This window comes from Sus scrofa, chromosome 1 (assembly GCF_054392235.1).
Source record: "Sus scrofa isolate SSC_HxYL_T2T_F1_AM1 chromosome 1, Sscrofa_HxYL_maternal_Yorkshire_Landrace_v2.0, whole genome shotgun sequence".
In the NCBI taxonomy this organism is placed as follows: Eukaryota; Metazoa; Chordata; class Mammalia; order Artiodactyla; family Suidae; genus Sus; species Sus scrofa.
In genome coordinates this window covers 39,289,502-39,309,991 of record NC_139383.1, presented here as the reverse complement: position 1 = coordinate 39,309,991, position 20,490 = coordinate 39,289,502, and the positions used below count along the sequence as shown (strand labels likewise).

The 20,490-nt window shown below is 35.5% G+C and overlaps 1 protein-coding gene across 50 annotated transcripts in view; it reads right to left on the bottom strand.

Moving 5' to 3' along the window:
• Positions 1-20,490, bottom strand: part of TRDN (triadin) — a 386,488-nt gene that overhangs the window by 282,899 nt on the left and 83,099 nt on the right. For all 50 annotated transcript variants that reach the window (XM_084957615.1, XM_084957622.1, XM_084957696.1 and 47 more), the window contains one exon: positions 7,322-7,381. In XM_084957615.1, the coding sequence (XP_084813741.1) occupies positions 7,322-7,381 (60 nt within the window). The remainder of the gene's footprint in view (positions 1-7,321; positions 7,382-20,490) is intronic.

Below are 20,490 nucleotides of genomic sequence, written 5' to 3'. Positions count from 1 at the left end.
AAAGAACTGCCATTTCATATGAGAATCAAGGAAATGAGCAGAAGTCTGCCATGCAGCTACATAAGAAGGGCTAGATGGCCAGAGAGAACAGTGTATACAAAAGCATAGAGATATGAGACAGCAGAGGTGCTGGCTTAGGACTGCCCTGAAGTTCAGCCTGCCTATCACATGGGAGTGTCGGGGTCTGGAGTGTGGTAGTGAGAGGAGCAGGGAGGGAGTTGGGAATGGAGGGTGTTGATGAGGAAGTTGTAGAGTAGGGAAGGTAAGTGGTAGAGTGTACAAAGCTGAAAATTTGTAGGACTACCTATCAGTGGTCATATCATTAGGGCATTTTATGTCATGATGGAAAATGCGGCTGTGATACAAAAAGCACTGTAATGGCAACACATGGATTTAAGCATATGAGCACAATTAGCATGAATATCAGAGATTTATGCAGAGAAATCAGTTAAGAAGTGACTGTCATAATTAATTGGGAGATGACTGGGAGGGGATAGTAATGTGAGAGGAGAGGTGAGAAAAGACTGACATATAGTGAAAAGGGAGGATGACAAGGAGCCAAGCAGGAGTGGGCTTTGGTATTGAAGACCAACAAATCTACAGCAGAGACTACATAACTCAAATGCCTTCAGAGAGAAGGCAGATAAATGTCTACTCCAGCAGTGATAAGGGAGAATGGAGTGGGTACAGGCCCCACCTAAAGATGTCCAGGTGTATGTTGTCTGGTCAAAGAGAACCTCTATGGGATATATTTGAACCCTAGGCCAGGAGTTTAATTAACAGTATTCTAACCACAGCTATTCATTCGAAGAGGATGACTTGAACCCCAGCGTCACCTTCCAAACATTAATGGAATAATATCCTTATTCCATTAATATCTGTACATGGATATCTTTTTAAAGCATGTCCAGATGAATCTAAAGTCCAGTCAGGGGTGAGTACCATCACTGGCCAAAACTATTCCTAGTGTTTCTGCTTGAATAACTTGAGCGAATGGTGATGTTAATTATTAGGACAAAGAACGCAGAGGGATGAAGTCCCCTGGTGGCCTAGTGGTTAAGAATTAAGTGTTACTGCCGTGGCTCAGGTTACACTGTGACTCTGGTTTAATCCCTGGCCCAGGAACTTCCGCATGCCACAAGCACATCCAAAAAAAAAAAAAAAAAAAAAAATGATAATAATAATAATACAAAGGAATAAAGACATCTTGTACAACAGAAGTTAACATGGGCTTCAAAGTTAACATAGTTAACATAATTGAGTGAAAGAAGTCTGTTAGTCTCATGTTGTCAGATGAGAGGTGTGTAAGAGAGTCCAGAGATGTTCCACTTTGCAAATATCAAAATTAATTGACTACTTGGACTCCTAAATCAATCAAGTCTTAAATGAAATGCTAAGAATTATCCAATTTAAAAAATATTCAAGGTAGTCAGAACCTTCTCAAGTCCTTGATTTAAGGGATATGCACATTAAGTATAAATGTTTAGTGAGGAATTTATATTATCATATCTTAAAGAAATCACGGCACTGTCTTGGCCACACATAAACTTTGTTCTCTTTACAATGTGACTAAACTCTTCACACATCCTAGTCAGTAAAACAAACAAACATTTTGCATGCTAAGATAAACTCAAAATAACAGAATTATCCTGACCAGTTCTAGTCCCCCAAATGATGAAATATTGACTATTTTCCTTCAACCTGAATTTTCTAACAATAATGATTTTATGCAGAGATTTTCTGCTGTGCTGATATCTGAAGATTTTTAAAGATTTTTATGACAATGCTACAGTAAACTTGGCAAACTTTGCCATTCTGTGCTTCCTATCTTTAAATACTTATATTCTGTATTTAGCCATTAGTCTCTCTGCAATCTGACTGGCCTGCACTCTTGTAAAAGAGAAGCTTGGCGAAGTAGTCTAAATAATGCCACCCTAAAACATATCCACAACCTAATCCTTGGACCCTGTGAATGTTACAATATATAGAGAAGAAGAAAAAAAAAAAAAAAAAAAAAAAAAAAGACTGCACAGTGATTAAGAATCTTGAGATTGGGATATTACCCAGCATTATCAAAGAGGGCCTTAAATGCAATCCTTGTAATAGGGAAGCAGAGGAAGATTTGAGGAGGGAAGAAGAGAAAGCACTGCAACCTCAGAGACTGTAGTGATGTGTCCACAAACCCAGAAGTACAGAGGCCCTAGAAGCTGGAAGAACAAGGAAGAGATTTCTTCCCTAGGGTCTCTGAGGGACATTGGCCCTGCTGACACCTTGATGTTGGCTCAGTGAATGATTCTGGATTTTGGGTTTCTGGCCTCTAGAACTGTGATTTGATAAATTTCTGTTATTTTAAGACAGCATATTTTTCGTAATTTGTTACAGCAGCCACAGGAACCTAATACTTCCATGACAAGTTATTTGGCACTTCTACCAAAAGATAAATATTATCACATCTCATTTCTCAGTTTTGTTGAGTATAGAAACAGTGGAGAGGAGATTTTGAGATATTTATAGTTTATTAAGAATATGGTGCCTGCTACGCAGGTAAACTATCAGAATTATAACTGCATAAAACAACAGGTGAAATGATGGGGAGGGAACATAAATGGACATCTAGGAACTGGTATATAATTGGAACTACAAACAGGTCAGTGAAGTTGACCCACAGGTTGCCAGATCCTAGCCATGTGGTTTAGAGATAAATTCCAGATCCTTCAGCTGTGAGCAAATTCTGGTAGTAGAGACTTAGACATGATAGAACAAAAAAGAATAAAGAAAGTGGGATGTGGGGGATAGTGAGAAAGACACAAGTTCTTAAGTTAGAGAAAACTGAGGCTAAACATGAGACACTGAATAAGCCATTGAGCTGAGATAAATATCAGTATTCTCAATTTTAAATAGGATTATATCTACCATATTGGATTGTTTTCTATGAAAAATAGAGTAAAATATTTGGTACATAGAAATAAGCATATATAATATTAATTTCTTAAAAGGGGAAGCACAGATACAGGGGTGAAGTTGCAATAAAGGTAAGTGTTTTTTGGTGTTACAGAATCCCAAGATGACAGATCTTAAATTCTCTGACCTATTATCATACAGACAGCAAATAATACCAGACATGTATAGGGAAAGAAGTAATATATATAAGTAATATATATAAAAACCTGCAAGAATTGTCACTTCTAATCATAGTGATTAAGAGAATGAGTTAATTACTTGAAATTAGTGCTTAAAATTTGCCAACAATTTTTTAAAAAACTTTCAATATACCTTTTCTAATCACTTATCTCTGTAATAACTGCATTATTCCCATTTTACAAATAAGGAAATAGAGGCAATGAAAAATTAATTAACTTGTCAAGGACACATAGGCAGTTACTAGATTTGGATTCTAACCCAGATTGATGAATTCAAAGCCTAAGTAAATAGGAGAAAATGATAGTGACCTCCTTCTTTGTCAAAATCTTATACTGTACTCTTAGCTTTATTTATTGAATAAGCATGTCTCACTGTTTACTATGGGCCAGGGAAATGGTCTTTAACAATCGAGACTGGGACATTTTATTTATTATAAATTTCACCAGCCTCTATAATTCCTTACAATGGATACATGCTCTTTTTCTAAGATATTGATGCACGTAGTTGTTTATACCTATGAAGGATGCCCAGACTGTTGACTGCTGGAGGAGACGGAACAACATTCCTTATTATTTAAGATGTGGCTCTATATTCCACAATGGATGTCCATTCATCTGAAATACTCATGGCCTGTGGGCTCTAGACTGCCTTATTCATCTCCATCTGGACAATAATTAGTTCTTTTACGTTAAACAGGAGGACATTCTAAAATATTTGGCTTTCAAAATAAATGTATTCTACAAGATCATTTTGATCTTTAAAATCTTTGATTAGAAACCATCACCCTGGAATGGAATCCGCATTCTTCAAACTCACTTCTGCCAAAGTAAATTGCTCAGTGCCACAACTCCTAGTGTGGTAAAATCATTCCCTCTGCTCACCAGGGGCCACGTAGATCAGCAACAAGTTGGCAAAGGGCATTTTGATAATCTAGGAAAAGTTAAAGTATGTCTCTAAGTTTCTTCTATGCAAATGTAATGCTCCACTGTATTACTATATTAATTCAATAAAATGTCACAAGTATATACATTACTCTGATCATATTTCTAAAATAAATTACAGATTAATTCAAAGGTAACATTATCTAATATGTCAGAGCTTATACCTTAAATCTTAAAAAAATGCTCAGGAATTCCCATCGTGGTGCAGCGTAAACGAATCTGACTGGGAACCATGAGGTTGTGGGTTTGATCCCTGGCTTCATTCAGTGGGTTAAGGATCTGGCATTGTCGTGAGCTGTGGTGTAGGTCACAGATGCAGCTCGGATCTGGCATTGCTGTGGCTCTGGCGTAGGCCGGCAGCAACAGTCCAATTAGACTCCTAGCCTGGGAACCTCCATGTGCCGCAGGTGTGGCCCTAAAAGGACAAAAAGACCAAAAATAAATAAATAAATAATAAATAAAATAAAATAAGTGCTCATTATCAAGTTAGGCATTAAAGGGCTTGCTCTTCAGTTTCATAAAACTGTTGCATTTTTTTCTAACAAAACCATCAAACAAAATAAACAGAAAGACAAGTACAAATAAAAGTTTTCTTGGCCTCATGAATTAAAACCTCTTAGATAATATGCTTGACTGCAAAAAGTACCTAATTTTCTATGAAAAAGAGTTGGAACTGAAACTAATTCTTTGACACATTAAAAATGAATGAACATATTTATACGGATTATTTTGGAAATGTTTATTCTAAGGGATTAGATATTCTTTGACTTTCTGTATTTCAGTTGATGAGTCTAGATGTAGACTTCCAGGGCTTTCCCACTGACTTCAGAATCCTAAAAACTTCCAGGGTACCCAATGAATCCCTTGAAGGAGAAAAAAAATAGAAATAACAGGATATGACCTAGCTTCTATCATTACCAAAAATTTTTACCTCCTCCCAGAATACACCAGCTTCTGCATAATAGATCTGTTTAAACTCAGATATTTGCTGGCTTGTCTATAACCACTGCAGGCTACTATATATATATATAGTGTATCTTTTCTTGTAAGAGTTCAAAATGCTTTCATAACAATTTAAATTCCTAACTATCCATTGTATAACCGTAACTGATATGGAATGTGGCATACAGAAAACATGTATTTATCCAGGTCTATGAACAGTTACAAATCACATTTATTTTCACTAAACTACATGGAAATAATAAAGCGGCATTATTCTCTTCTACCTGGATGAGGAAACTAAGCAGTTAAATGAAATCTTTTGCTCATATTCATACACACACAAAACAACTGTGGAAAAAGAAACTCTCTCTGAAGCCCATTTCACCAGTGAACAGCTGAAACTCCATTTTCTCTTTCTTGAGAAGCATTCACTTTCTCAAAATATATTTGGTCTATGTGGGAGATACATTCAGGTACTAATCTCCAGTCCAGCCTTTGAGAAATTTATTTCAAACTTCAGCCAAATTCACTGTTTTAATTATGCAGAACTCACTAGTTCAATAAACCCACTCTACAGCCTACTGCTCAAAGTCTTTAACAGCAGGATTCTAATAGAGCCAGGTCCAAAATGCAAATAGTACCATCTGCATCACCACATCCACTCCAGCAGCACAGCTATTAAATTAGTAGCACAATCTGCAAGATAAAATGGCAGAGCCCCCAACTGTGTGGAACCAGTTGAGTTTTTGTTTAACCTCCAGCAGACAGAAACACATAACCAGTTCAGCCAGGGCTAGCTTAGTCAATCCATACCCAAGAGTTCCATCCAATTTCCCTGACCAAAGGAATTAAGAACCAAAAAGGGAAAGGGAACAGAAAGAAGACATTAATTCCCTAAGTACAAATATAAATAGGTTTCAATGGAGTAAACTTCATTGCCCTTGGTTGTATAAGGACTGGATGACCAATCTGGAACTAATTCAAACATTAGGATTATACGTAATATTTGCAGAATGATTTGAGCTCGTCACAAAAACAGAGGTTTATGAAGTATATTAAAAAAAGAAAACATGACATTTTAATGTAGATTCACATATTTATATAATTTCCAGTGAATCAGAACTTCTATTTTTTGAAACTGCTACTTGCAACTTTGATATTTACTGCAGTATTTTTGTATTAGTTCGGTTTTGATATAATGACTATTAGACAACATTAAATTTTACCCCAGGAAAATTCTTTCATTTTCTGTCTATATCACACAAATACTGTAGTAATGAGATTTTTATTTCTGTCCTGGCTCACCCAGTATCATATGAGACTGACCATTGGGGAAACTTAGGCAAATAAGGCCCTTTGAATGTTTATGCTTCTTTTAAGTTTCCTTAAAGTCTTATGACAACATGAGCCACTCCTAGAAAAGTAATGCTTGTAAGATGAGCAAGATAATGATGACAATTATTAATATGCCTCTAATGTAAGATTTCAGATACTAGATTCAGCTAGTATATTGAAAAGGATATTAATCATCATGTTGTCACTTGATGGCACAAGCTTACCCCCTGAGGCTGTGTAAGCTCGCTCTAGGGCCATTGCAGTCTTCAGTGAGGAAGTATAATGACTGCACTTCTGTGCCAAAGACTTTAAAGGTACTGCGTGGCATGGAATAAAAAAAAATCAAGGTTAAAAAAACTGAATTCTGGAGTTCCCATCGTGGCACAGCAGAAACAAATTCAACTAGGAACTATGAGGTTGTGGGTTCAATCCCTGGCCTTGCTCATTGGGTTAAGGATCTGGCGTTGCTGTGAGCTGTGGTGTAGGTCACAGACGTGGCTCGAATCCAGCATCCAGTATTGCTGTGGCTGTGGCTGTGGCTGTGGCTGTGGTGTCAGCCGGCAGCAATAGCTCTGATTAGCCCCCTAGCCTGAGAATCTCCATATGCTGCGGGTGCACCCCTAAAAAGACAAAAGGAAAAAGAAAAAAAAAACTGAACTCTGATATATTAACTTCTTAAAGCAGGAAAAATGTTTGCTAAGTCAAAAAAAATATGTTCATAGTACTATGTTAAGCAAAACCAGTTGTAAATAACTGAGATTGTCTTTCATTTTGAAGTTACTTTGATTCCAATAATTAAATAAAATTTATACCTGATGTTAACTGAGAAATAAATGTACTTATCTAAATATTATCAGAAATTAAAAGAACATTAAACATGAATACTTTCCTTTCTCCCATATAAATATGCAAAATATATATCCTAAATAAAAATAAGAATAAGCACAAAATTCAACACTTACCTTTAGTTTGTGTTTTCCTTTCAGGTTTTTCCTGCTTTTCAGTCTTTTCTTTATGTATTTCTACAGGAAAAAAACAGAATTTATTTTTAAAAGCTCTTTTTGAACATGTGCAAAATATAAATCATAGATAGCTATTAACCTAAACTTTATAATTCTACCATGAAGTCTAAATCTTTGTATCCAACAAACTTATAGCTGTCTAAAAGGAAAGCATCTTTGTAACACATTGCTACATAAATCCCCCAATTATTGAAATAAGGAAAAAACTGGAGTTCCTCAAAATTAGAGTTATTTGAAAAAGCTTAAAAACTTACATCAAAGAGATATGTTGTCACCATTTTAAGGGCTAAAACTGATCACAAGTTATAATTATGTTTTATTTCAATCACTCTTAAGACAAATTAAGAATCCTTAGTAAAAATCCCATTTAGATTTAGGAAGATTTAGTTTTTCCATATTAAATTAAAAATATGTGAAATGAACTGTAACAACTCTCTGATAGGAAGTATATCTCAGAAGTATTGACTCTAAGCTATGTTTATAATCAGAATTTGGCATTGCATTTAACCAATAATTACTGCATGCAGACATGACACATTTCATATAATAAGTGAGTTGTTGCATTTTTCTAAATATCAAGTTTTAACAAATGCATTCAATTTTCTGCCAGTTTCAGTATACATATATTGCCAAGGCTTAGAAAATAAAGTTAATTCTGAATTTGTAGTTAATTTGGGCAGAAGTAAATTTGAGATTAGAGTTTACAAATATGATTACTACCTCTGAAAAGTGACTTAATCTTAAACACCATGGTTTTTCTTAGAAAAATGCTAATGAGTTTTACTTATTTATTTATCACAACTTTATTCCACAGATGGTCTGAGATGGTGCTAATTACTGTACACACTCTAAAGTTTCCATTTGTAAATTTGAATTTGCATTATTATAATTTTTCCAGAAGTCTAAAATCAAGACCAGCTATAGGAAAATCCTAAAATATCTTCAAAAAGACATTTACTGACTTTCATTCACCAGTTAAAGAGATAATCACCACTGTGAAGATTTTCTTCCCTCATTTTCCCCATTAGTCAGTCATACTACTTACAAGGCCACTCCTCTACCCTTTTGCTATCCCTGACCTTGAAAATGGCAGTGGAGATACAAAAATTAGATATTCAATCATATTTCTAAAAAAAAAAAACAAAAAACAACTTCAAGATAAGATTTCCATAGGGCATCAAAAAAATCCTTCTTCCAGATTCTCTAATTATATAATAATAATAATTATTACTCTTAATTACTATTATTTTACTCTCCTCCTTATGTCTCCTTAGCCAGAAATGCTAAGAAAAGATACCATGCTTTGGAGTATCTTTTCTTAGCATTTCTGGCTTTTGGATTGGGGAAATCATTATTTGGAGGTGAAATGGGGCTATTCTCTACATTATAGATATTTGGAAGCACACCTGGCCTCTCTACCTATCAGATGCTTTTAGGCCCATCACCAGTCATGAATATAAAAAATGTCTTTAGATATTGTCAAATGATCCCTACAGAGAACTTGTATCTTTAGAACCACTCTAAAGATACAAGAGAAACAGCCTAATCACTCTTTGTCACTGTCTAGAATTATATAGTCCAATACAGTGACCACTAGACATGTGTACATATTAAGAACTTGATATATGGTTAGTCCAAACTGCAATGTGCTATGAGTACATAATGGATGATAAAGACTTAATAAAGAATAAAAAGAATATAAAAAATCTCATTAATAACTTTTATATTATATATATATCAGAATTATATTATTTTGGACATGTTAAGTGTGATGATTTAATTTATGTGTCAACTTGGCTAGACTACTATCCCAAATCATTCAAATGAACACTAATCTAGAAGCTGCTGTGAAGGTATTTTATGGATGTAATTAAAATCCCTAGTTAATAAATAAGTTGACTTAAATAAGATGATTCTAGATCATCTGGGTAGGCTTGGGGTTTCCCAGGAAAGGAAAGAAGTTCTTTGTGAGGACTCCAGCTTTGATCCATGCCCGTGGACTCAAGCTTGCCCATGATCTTCACCTCCTGACTGCCTGTGCTCGGGTTGATTTGCTTAGCCAGCCCCCACAACCACAGAGGCCAATTTCTTGTAATAAATGTCTTAATATATAAATATACCTGCATCATTTCCTACTAGTTCTGCTTCTTTGGTTGAATTCTTACTGAGACATTGGGTTAAATAAAACATGTTATTAAAATTAATTTTATATTTTTTTTCACTTTTTAAAATTATTATTATTATTATTATTATTGTATTTTTGCCTTTTGAGGGCCGCTCCCGCGGCATATGGAGGTTCCCAGGCTAGGGGTCTAATTGGAGCTGTAGCCACCGGCCTATGCCAGAGCCACAGCAACGCAGGATCCGAGCCACCTCTGCAACCTACACCACAGCTCGTGGCAATGAAGGATCCTTAACCCACTGAGCAAGGCCAGGGATCGAACCTGCAACCTCATGGTTCCTAGTCAGATTCGTTAACCACTGAGCCACAATGGGAACTCCCCACTTTTTTTTTAATGTGGCTACTCAAAAATTTTAAAATGCCAGTGTGGCTCACATTAAATTACTTTGGACAGTACTGGTTTAGTCCTAAGGGTGGGCAAATGACCTTTTTAAATCCACAGGTCATCCACAGGGTTAAATCTTCTACAAGTGAATTAAAAAACAAACTCAAATTCTCCCCTGCCAATGCCATTCTGCTTCCTCCCTCCCATTTAAACCAAGAGAGGTTACAGAGAAGATTGGTGCCTTGTATAACTCAGTCTGATAAAGTAAGTAAAATGCCAAAGATTTAGAATAGTTTCTGCATGTGCTAAAGGAGTCATTTTTTTTTTTTTTTTTTTTTTTTTTTGTCTTTTTGCTATTTCTTGGGCTGCTCCTGCGGCATATGGAGGTTCCCAGGCTAGGGGTCTAATCGGAGCTGTGGCCGCCAGCCTACGCCAGAGCCACAGCAACACGGAATCCGAGCCACGTCTGCAACCTACACCACAGCTCACGGCAACGCCAGATCGTTAACCCACTGAGCAAGGGCAGGGACCGAACCCGCAACCTCATGGTTCCTAGTCGGATTCATTAACCACTGCGCCACGACGGGAACTCCTAAAGGAGTCATTTTTAAGAGACAATTTCTTATTCCAAATATGCATTATTTTGAATAGAGAAATGGGATGAAATTTTCTAAATTAAAAATTTATATAAAATGTTACTTCCATTGGAATATGAAAAGGCCTTAAATCTGTCATTTAGACAAATAGTACTCCTTATAAGGGGTGTGCATGTGTGTGTGTGTGTGTGTGCACATGCACGCACGCACACTTGTATTCCACAGATATCTGTTGTTGGCTACTCAGAGGAATAAAAGATTCTAGAACTCACACAGAAGGATCAGATGTGAGTCTGAGTCATATGCAGGATTGGGTAATAAAGGCCAAACCGCCTCAGTAATCCTGTTGGAACCTCCTAGTCTAATTTAACTGGGGAAATACACTGTTTACACAGGGCAGTTGTTTGTGGAACTAGACAGTGCATGTTGGTTCATAGTGGGGCTTTCTGCAAGATAGGTAAAAGCTTGCATAACAGAGAATAGAAGAAATAACAGTACCAGAAGCAATCTTGGTTCCGCTTAGCCCTAGATCTTCTGTACTCGGCTGGATCCAAGGGGAATGAGTTCTAGATGATGAAACTGAGCAGGATCCTTTGGGTATCCTGGGCACACAAGCCTTTCTTTGCCTGCCATTTCTTGTTTTTAGGAAGTGGGCCTCATCTGGCTTCCATAACCTTCCCTGAATTCTAAGGGGCAGGTTCAGACAGTTGCTGATCAGGGAAGGGAGGGGATGCAAAGACAAGGGAGGAACAGTTAAGAAGCAATAGTACAGCCTTGGGGCAGTATCCTGGTTCCCTCTCAAGAGATACACATAATGATGTAGGTATCTAAGAGAAAAGTTATATTCCTTGTACTTCTTTTAGAAATGAATACTTTAAAATTGAACCCTGGCTGAGAGCCCTTCCTTGTCCTTGTCCCTGGCTTAACTGCATCCTAAAAACAATCCCCCATAAACTAAAGATTAGGGGGACCCTGAGCACAATTACCTGTGGGTTAATTAGCACATGATTTTTTTTCAGGAATTTTTCTAGTTTTTTCTGATCTTGGGTCAATATGCCTGTTTCAAAAGTACTGTTACCCTAGGCAATAACCCAGAAGACCACCATCATGACACCAATCTCAATGACTAAATAGTTCCCCCAAATAAAGAAGAATGTCTATTTGTTCTCAACCCTGATTCTTATCCAGAAACATGTTTTTCTCCTTTTTACCATAAAACTCTCTGCGAGTCTTTCCCGAGGGCACAGCCTTTAAAGCATTAGCCTGCTATGCCTCCTTTGCCTGGCAAAGCAATAAAAGCTGTTTTTTCTCCTTCATCCCAAACTCTGTCTTCTCTGCATTTCCATTTGGCACCTGTGGACAGAGGGCACCAGTTTACAATTATAACCAGAATTGGAAAGTAATCTTAACGTGGAAGGTTAGGTCCTGGCATGTTGGATACACTTCATAAATTTTACTTAAGCAAAAATAAAAATAAATGAAAGTAAGAATTGGACTAAAAAATACAGTATATTTTAGAGTGTTTATTCTTTACAGTAAATGGAGTAGATACAATCCTGTTCTGCAACTCACACCATAACTAAACCAAAATCAGATCAGCTTGCCTAATACACGGCAAAGCCAACATACTGACACTTGGTTAAAAAAATCAATTAATTAATTAATTTTTTAAAAAAAAGACAGCATTGATGGCAGGACACCAATCAAATAAAAGCGGCAGCTCATACTCAAAAGACTTGAACTCCCTGATGGCTACATTAGGAGTGAGGGTTGCAGGGTGCACAATCAGCCATCTCTAAACTTTCTCCTAATTGGTTAGGGGTGAGGTAACCAGGTGATGTTTTGGGAATGTTAATCATCAACCTCTGGCTCCAAACAATCTGGAGTCTATATGCTTGTGGTAAGCCTGTAGTCACCATTCTCTTGGAGGGGGGGTGTCTTAGTTTCTGTAAAACAATTGAAATATAGATATCGGATTGTTATTATCTCCCTTGAGGAGGAACTAGGACTCTGTTTTATCACTGAACTATTGTTTAAACTATTGTTATTTTTCTTGCTTCACTGCTTTACCTTTGTTTCTGCATTCTCTCACTTCCCTAAGGAGTAACTGCCTAAATCTGCTCTTTGGAATTCAGGGAAGGCCTTGGAGACTAAAACTTTTCTTCTACAAACAAGAAACAGGGAACACAGCAGGGGTTTTATACCCAGGAAGTCCTCACAGCGTTCTGTTCAATTTCACAAACTCAAAGATAAAGCTTCAACTTTTTATTTTCCTGATTTTGCACTTCAGCTTTACATTAACTAAGCCAGTCCCACTGCTCTGGGCAGATCCACTCAGATTTCTCGTAAGTGGGAGTCACAGGTTTACACACAGACACAATATCTACAGCTCACAATGAAATATAATGACTTACATAGACATTATTTTGCAGGAATATATTTTTTAACTGATGATCACCCAGAGACTGTTAGTATTTCTACACAAGTAAGTGTAGACAAGCACTTGTAAATGCATACAAGCATACGTTTCCTTGCTTATAAAAGACAAAAGAAATTTATTTCTGATGATTCTGAAGGGGAGCAGACTCCCAAAATATGTCTCTTTGGCATAAGGATTATTTTTGAGCTAAAGGCAATCAAAGCCCAGCAGACTGAGGAAAAGCTCTTTACCTTCTCCTCAACTGCTTAAATTTACTTTGGAATAGGGCCTGCACCAACAGGAGGGCTATTACAGAGATACCAAGAAACTAATCTGCATAACAGGACAATCTTTGTTTTCCAAACATCTACTCTCCCTTCCTGTGAATGGCCTTCCTTTCTATTGTATCCTAAGACCCCCTATACCTTTCCTTAGCTGAGAATGTTATATGCCTCAATTACTTGGCTACCCTTTGGGTCTCATTTTTCTGGGGCTCCTGTATGGATGAAATTTGCTTGTTTTTTCTCCTGTTAATGTCTTATATCAATTTAATTATTGGATCAGCCAAAGAACCTGGAAGAGAAGAAGGAAAAATTTTTGGCCTCTACCATACAAACTTAAGGATAAATTAAATGTCTTTCTGCATGTTTTATTGCAACATTACATTTTCTTTGGGGATTGTACTATATCACTAGTGTCACTGTCTGTGACTATCAGATGTCTAAAGAAACCAATATAGCCTCTACACAGTGTGCTTGTTCTGTCTCCTTACATTTAAGCCAGGAAATGATGACCATTCAGGATTCTGCCCAAATGAGTAACAGCATGCTACCAATTTAGACTTCAGAAGGATATTTTTCTCATAAGCAGATGATGCCTAATTTCTTACTCTCAATTGTTCTTGCCAACTAAGAACCATTTGTATAAAAATGGGAATTTAATTTTAAAAGATTCAAGTCAGTAAAGTAGAAATTTATTGCCCTGTGGTTTTCAGCAAGCTTCAAAGAAAAATAAAACTTCTTATATTAAAACTAGCTTCTAGTTATTTAATAATTTCTATAGACAGGTGAATGCCTCTACTTTATGCAACATAACAAAATGTATAGTAGCATAAGATTTCATTTAACCTCTTGACACTTCTTAAGAAGAGCTCACTTCAACTTGAACCAATTCTGTATACAAAGGACAAAGAAGAATGTCAAAGCGGTCATTATTTACCTCCAAATGTATGCGCTTTGCAATCAGGTTAGAGTCCAATGTCCCAGAGAACATGGTAAGTCTCAGCATCAGATTCTAGTTGGGATAATAAGCCATTTTGGTAACAGTAAACCTCAAAGATTGTTTTGTGGCTTAGAAGGCCCAGAGGTCAAAGTACCTCAATTCAGGTGTGTCTACAGGTCTGTAAAGGTCAAGCTTCAATATGAATTTTGATAATTGGAGAAGGGAAAATAAATGGAGAAAGAGTGACTGTCATCTCATATGAAGGGTATCCCTTTGTTTTACTAAGTCATTGGTAACCTTACCTAATCTGATCCAGTTCTCCACTAGTGTTTACTGTGTCAGTAATAAGAGGGGCACTCCAGAGAAGGGCACAGAAGATGGGAAGTGTATTCCAGCTTCTTTCACTAGTCCTGATTTTCCCTTACCACTTTTCTCACTATGTGTTGGGAAGTATGAGTGAATGTAGAAAGTGGAGAAGAGTAGAAGTCTCCTTTTAGATTCTTATTGTTATTCACCTCCCATTCTAAAATCAAATGTTTTACCATGCTAGACTTTAAATGCACTTAGAAATTTCCTTTATTAAAGGAACGCAAAGAATTTAAACTCAGCCTTCAAGCTTTATAATTCAATGGCAATAACAAAAATATATACCCTTCTAAGTCAGGCTGTTTTTCTAAAGTCCAATGCCAAATAAACAACTGGGTCAGAGCTGAATGTCTCTGAAGAGGTATTAGTCTCAACACCAGACTTGTGACGTGCTGGGAAACAAGAGAAGCAGATATAATGATTTATTATGTTGATAAGAAAAAATAAAAATTAGTATTATGTATTCATTATTTCTAGATTGCGATGGTCAATAAACAATTATTTGCATAACTCATATAAAAGATGGCATAAATCCATAGTATTCTAATGTATTTAAAAATGCATTTTGTTGTATGTGTGACTGGGTCACTTTGCTGTATAGCACAAATTGGCACAACATTGTAAAATCAACTACATTTTAAAAGGGAGGGAACTATAGAACACTGTATGGAAAATTTTTTTAAAAAGCAAAAAAATTGCATTTTTTTAGGAAAATCTAAACACATACAAGCTATTAAAAGATCTACACTGTAAAAAAAAAAAGAAAAAAGATCTATACTGTAAACCAGCTATAATGGAAAAAATAAAAATCATTATGAATGAAAAAAAATAAAAAAAATAAAATGTTGTCATTGTTGGTATGTATTAAAATGTAGCTTAGTGTTTGAGATAGTCTGAATCAATCTGTTCCATTCAAATCTAATTCTCATACTTACTAAGTGTGTGAACTTAATTTCCTCATCTGTAAAAGGAGGTTAATAATAGTAGTACCCACTACACAGATTTACATGAGGATTTAAGTAAGTTAAAATGTAAAGGATAGAGTCCTGTTGTAGCTCATCAGTAATGAACCCGACTAGTATCCATGAGGATGTGGGTTTGATCCCTTGCCTCGCTCAGTGGGTTAAGGATCTGGCATTGAGGTGAGCTGTGGTGTGGATTGCAGACACGGGTGGGACCCCATGTTGCTATGGCTGTGGTGATACAGATCACAAAGCTGTAGCTCTGACCTGAGAACATCCATATGCCGCAGGAGCGGCCCTAAAACAAAACAAAAAAGCATAAACAAAAAATATGAAGAACTTAGGAGTTCCTATTGTGGCACAGCGGAAATGAATCAGACTAGTATCCATGAGGATGTAGGTTCGATCCCTGGCCTCACTCATTGGGTTGGGGATCCGGCGTTGCCATGAGATGGGGTATAGATCACAGACCGGTTCGGATCTGGCATTGCTGTGGCTGTGGTGTAGACTGGCAGCTGTAGCTCCGATTCAACCCCTGGCCTGGGAACTTCCATATGCCACAGGTGTGACCCTATAAAAGCAAAAAAAAAAAAAAAAAAAGTGAAGTAAAGGACTTAGAGTAGTATCTGATATAAATAAGCATCATATAAGTATTGGCTATTATTATTATTACTTGTATCCTTCACTAAATTCTAGATTTAATGAGAGCAACAACTATATCTATTAAAATTTTAATAATTGACATAAGCTTGGTAAATATATACTAAGTTTAAAAATAAATGTTTAAGCATGATTATAAGCTATAAACTCCTGCACAAAAAGTTGTGGTGGATAATATCCTATCTGTTCTTTATGATACATGCTCAAATGATTTAAATACTAAGTATGGTTTAAAATTTTGAGACAGTAAAATGTTGCCTTTCTAACCCTTTTACTTTCTACTAGAACTTCTGAAGAAAGTTGAAGAATTTTACTATTTGTGGAAATTTTTAAATGTTTGTGAAAGGTACTGTAAACTGCAACACTTGTACAAAAGGTAGGGTTTTTTGTTTGTTTATAGGAGCTTTATTCATAATTGCCAAACCTGAAAGCAATCAAGGTATCCTTCAGTAGGTAAAAGAAAAAAATATGCTGTGGTACCTCCAGGCAATGGAATATTATTCAGCAATAAAAAGAAATGCATGACCATCAAGCCATGAAAAGACATAGAGGAAACTTAGAAGCATACAACCAGTATATTTTAAAAGGATTTTCTTCCCATAGTGATCAACATAGGTGTCAATAAGTTAGGGTTTTTTTTAAAAAAAATTATTATTTTTCTGGAATATTGCAAAGTTAAATTATAATCAAATTAAAGACGTTGAGCATATTTTTAATACTTTGCCTTAAATTATCCATAGATGTTTATATAAAGTATATCAACTATGAACTGACATATATAATTGACAATTTTACCTATAATAAAATGTCCACAAATATGTTCATTTCAACAGAAAAAAATTCAGACAGAATTTAAAACAAAAGAAGGAGTTCAAAATTCCTATCCTTTTTTCTGCATGTTAGGCACTATTACAGTTCAAATTTTCTTATTTATGATTATGGTATTTCAGTAACAATTTGTGTTCATTTTGTCTAGCAACACTACTTTATATGTTTATGGTATTTTAATATATAGAATAATGATATTTTTGTTGTATATGTGTCAGACATCTGAGAGGACAAGTATAAATTTTAGTGATCCTTCTGGTGCCTCAAATTTGAACTTCTGGGTATTATGGGGACTTTTCTGCTTCTTATCAGGAACATGCAGCACACAATAGATAAAATCATCTAAAACTTCTCCAAATTAGAAGTGAAAATTTGTTTTATTAGCTTGGAACTCCCTCTTCATCTTCAGGCCTGTTTAATTCTATCAAAATGTATTCTCCTAAGCTCCATGTCTCCTAGAGTGCTGGTGTTAATCATAGATGGTTAACCAATTTCCCATGACTCACTGAGCTCAGCTTCCACATGCATCCTGAGAAAAAAGGCCACAGGTACAAAAAACAAATGGGAAGGCTGATTACAGGAACAACCAATGAGGACAAAATTAGTGAAATCAGATTGTGCTAAGTGAGTCCTAAGAGTGAGCCTATTGCAGTAAAGTCTTTCTGAATGTTTTTTTATATTACATTATATTACATGTATTTTACTTATAATAAACTGTTTTTATCTATTTATAATCACAAAATAGCTTATTGTTGAGGAGTTCATAATTTTGTTTAAGTCTTACACGGTTGGTTTAAGGCATACAATTTTTCTCTATTTATATGACGTGCTTTTAATAAATTAAAAATATTATCAAGATTTTAAGATGACAGACTCAAAAATTAAAAGGATAATCACTATCACCAAGGCAACCATCTTGATTCTTTTAAATGACAACGTTGTTTATTAAAATTATTATGCAGGTTGTGCATTTCAAAGAATGCCTTTTATCATTGTTTTCTCAATATATCCCCCAAGTGCTAGACAATATAAACTTTCTTACAGTTTTTCTCATTTTAATATTAAAAATTCAAATTATTTATTAATTTGAACATAGACTCTCTATTAGTAAGATTTTGCCGATTATTAGGACACAAAAGCTTAGTGATGATAAAAAAACTGAGCAAATTGAATTAACTACTTAGTGTCTAATTAAGGAGTGCTAAGGGAAAATATTTTATTGGACTTTCAATGTTTTAGATAAATATACCAAATGATATGTAAGTATTTGTATTTTCTATGATTCTCATAGTTTCTCTAGTACATTGATAAACAAAAATTTTGAGGCAAGTGAACTACTGACCATTAACAAAGACTAAAGAAGAATATTTTCTCCTCTTCAATACATCTAGTGTTTTTGAATAAGTGATCATACGTTCCAGAAATAGTTATAGACAAATGTTGAGGACAGTTTCCTTCAGGGATGTTGAAATCCATATTTTGGACCTTTTATGTTTGATTACTTTGTAAAATTTTATAAAATAATTCAAACTTTTTCAAGAAAAATAATAATCTCAGCACTGCATACTACTGACCCCTAAAAAATGCAAAATAAATATATCTGACAATTTCATTTTTTTCTACAAACTCAGTATTCTCTGGTTAATTCATTTTGCTCTCCAAATTTTATTTTCCTTGTCTATAAATTGAGATACTATTTCCCATGTGTTCATAAACCAACAGAAGTAGAAATGATTACAAATAATATATTTTTTAAGATAATTACTGGTGGGGTTTACAGCTTTGGATGAGGTTTTGGCTGTCTTAGTATTACTATGTGTTTCATATTTGATGATATACTAGACAAGATCAATGTGGCTGTACATCAGAATCATCTGGGGAAATTTTAAAACATATTCCTGCTGCAGCCCAAACTTAATCAATTAGTTTCTCATGGTGAGAAACCTTTTAGGGATCTCCAATTTAAATAAGCTCTCAGGTACTTTCAGAACCACGGTCAGAAGTAGAACTTACCGTCTAGACCGATGTTTCTTAAATTTTAATGGGAATATGAGTCGCCTGGGGAGTCTTCTTAAAATGCAGATTCTGACTCATCTGGTATAGATAGAGCCTGGTTCTGCATTTCTAAATCACTCCCAGATGATGGTAAAGTTGCTGTTCCATGAAGCACACTTTGAGTTGCAAGGCTCTACCCCAGGCGAAACTCTTGGTAAAAGTACTATATGACAGCACACATTCAATCAAAGAATCATAAGGTATTATACCTGGAAAGAACCTGGGCATCTGTAAATATAGCATCTTTGTGTTACAGATGTGAGAACTGAGAACCTTGGAGGTTAAGTGACTTAACCATGGTAGGTTAACAGCAGAAAGGGAACTAATAGAGATATCTCCTCATTGTTCAAGTTGACCTCAGTCATCTTCAGAATGTTGATGTGTTCAGCTGATAAACATCAATTATCAATAGTTATTCCAATGATCGGGTCAATGTGACAGTGATATTAAATTAGTTTGTATTTTATCATTCATGGTTTGGTATTTTCTTAACAGTAAATTCATACACAAGCATAGTCTGTATGTGTAAACAAAATAATGCAGTTATCAACTTATCTTCAACTGTCTCCCTCACTGGATATCACAATGCATAAAACCTCTTATTTTTAGGATTAATCCTTAGGGTGCAATGGTTCTCACCCTGGTTGAGATAGAAACACATTATCAAGATTTTTAAACTATAACTGCTTAAGGCCTGAACCCTGATTTAGTAAATTTGAGGTGGGAGATGATCTGGGACTATGACTTTAAAATAAAAGCAAAAATGAGATGTTGTGGACATGGGCGGCTTTCTTGCTGAATCCATTATTATAACAGCAACCCTCTTAGTTTCAGGAACTAATCCTTCTCCAATATCAATACAAGTAGTTTGGGTGATACTAATGGACTCTTTAGTTTCAAGGATGGGTCTGTTCCCTTGGGTCTTTGAGTCTTGACAAAGTGCTTGTTGCCTGTCCCTGGCCAACTGATTGGTTCCAAGAAGGGTATGTTACTCAACACAGATTAGTGAGGGTCAACTACATTGCTTTTGCTGAAATAGTTGGGAAATGGCACAGGCTCCTCTCTGGAGTTACTAAAGTAAATAATTTTGGCCTCAATATTCTCATAACAATAACTGCCACCAGACAGAAAAGCTTGCCTGAGAATTAAGTAAAAGAAACAGACAAAGGAAATCAGGATCGGGAAGTGAAAAGAGAGGATTTACTACTAATAATATATAAAAACCTGTATCTAGCCATCCCTGAAGCCACTTATACTCTTATATATTTCAGTCACTTGAACCAAGAAAGTATCTTTCCATTAAACCAGTTTGAAATGGGATTTTTGGTCTCTTGTGAGCAAAATAAGTCTAATTAAGACATCATTTGAATTTGATGCACAGAAATGAGAACCTCTGGTAATTTTTCTGTTTTGCTTGAATATTTGTTTTATTTTTCAACAAGCCTTTCTAAATGAAAATACATAATCTGGACTAGGTAAAACTTTAAGCAATCTG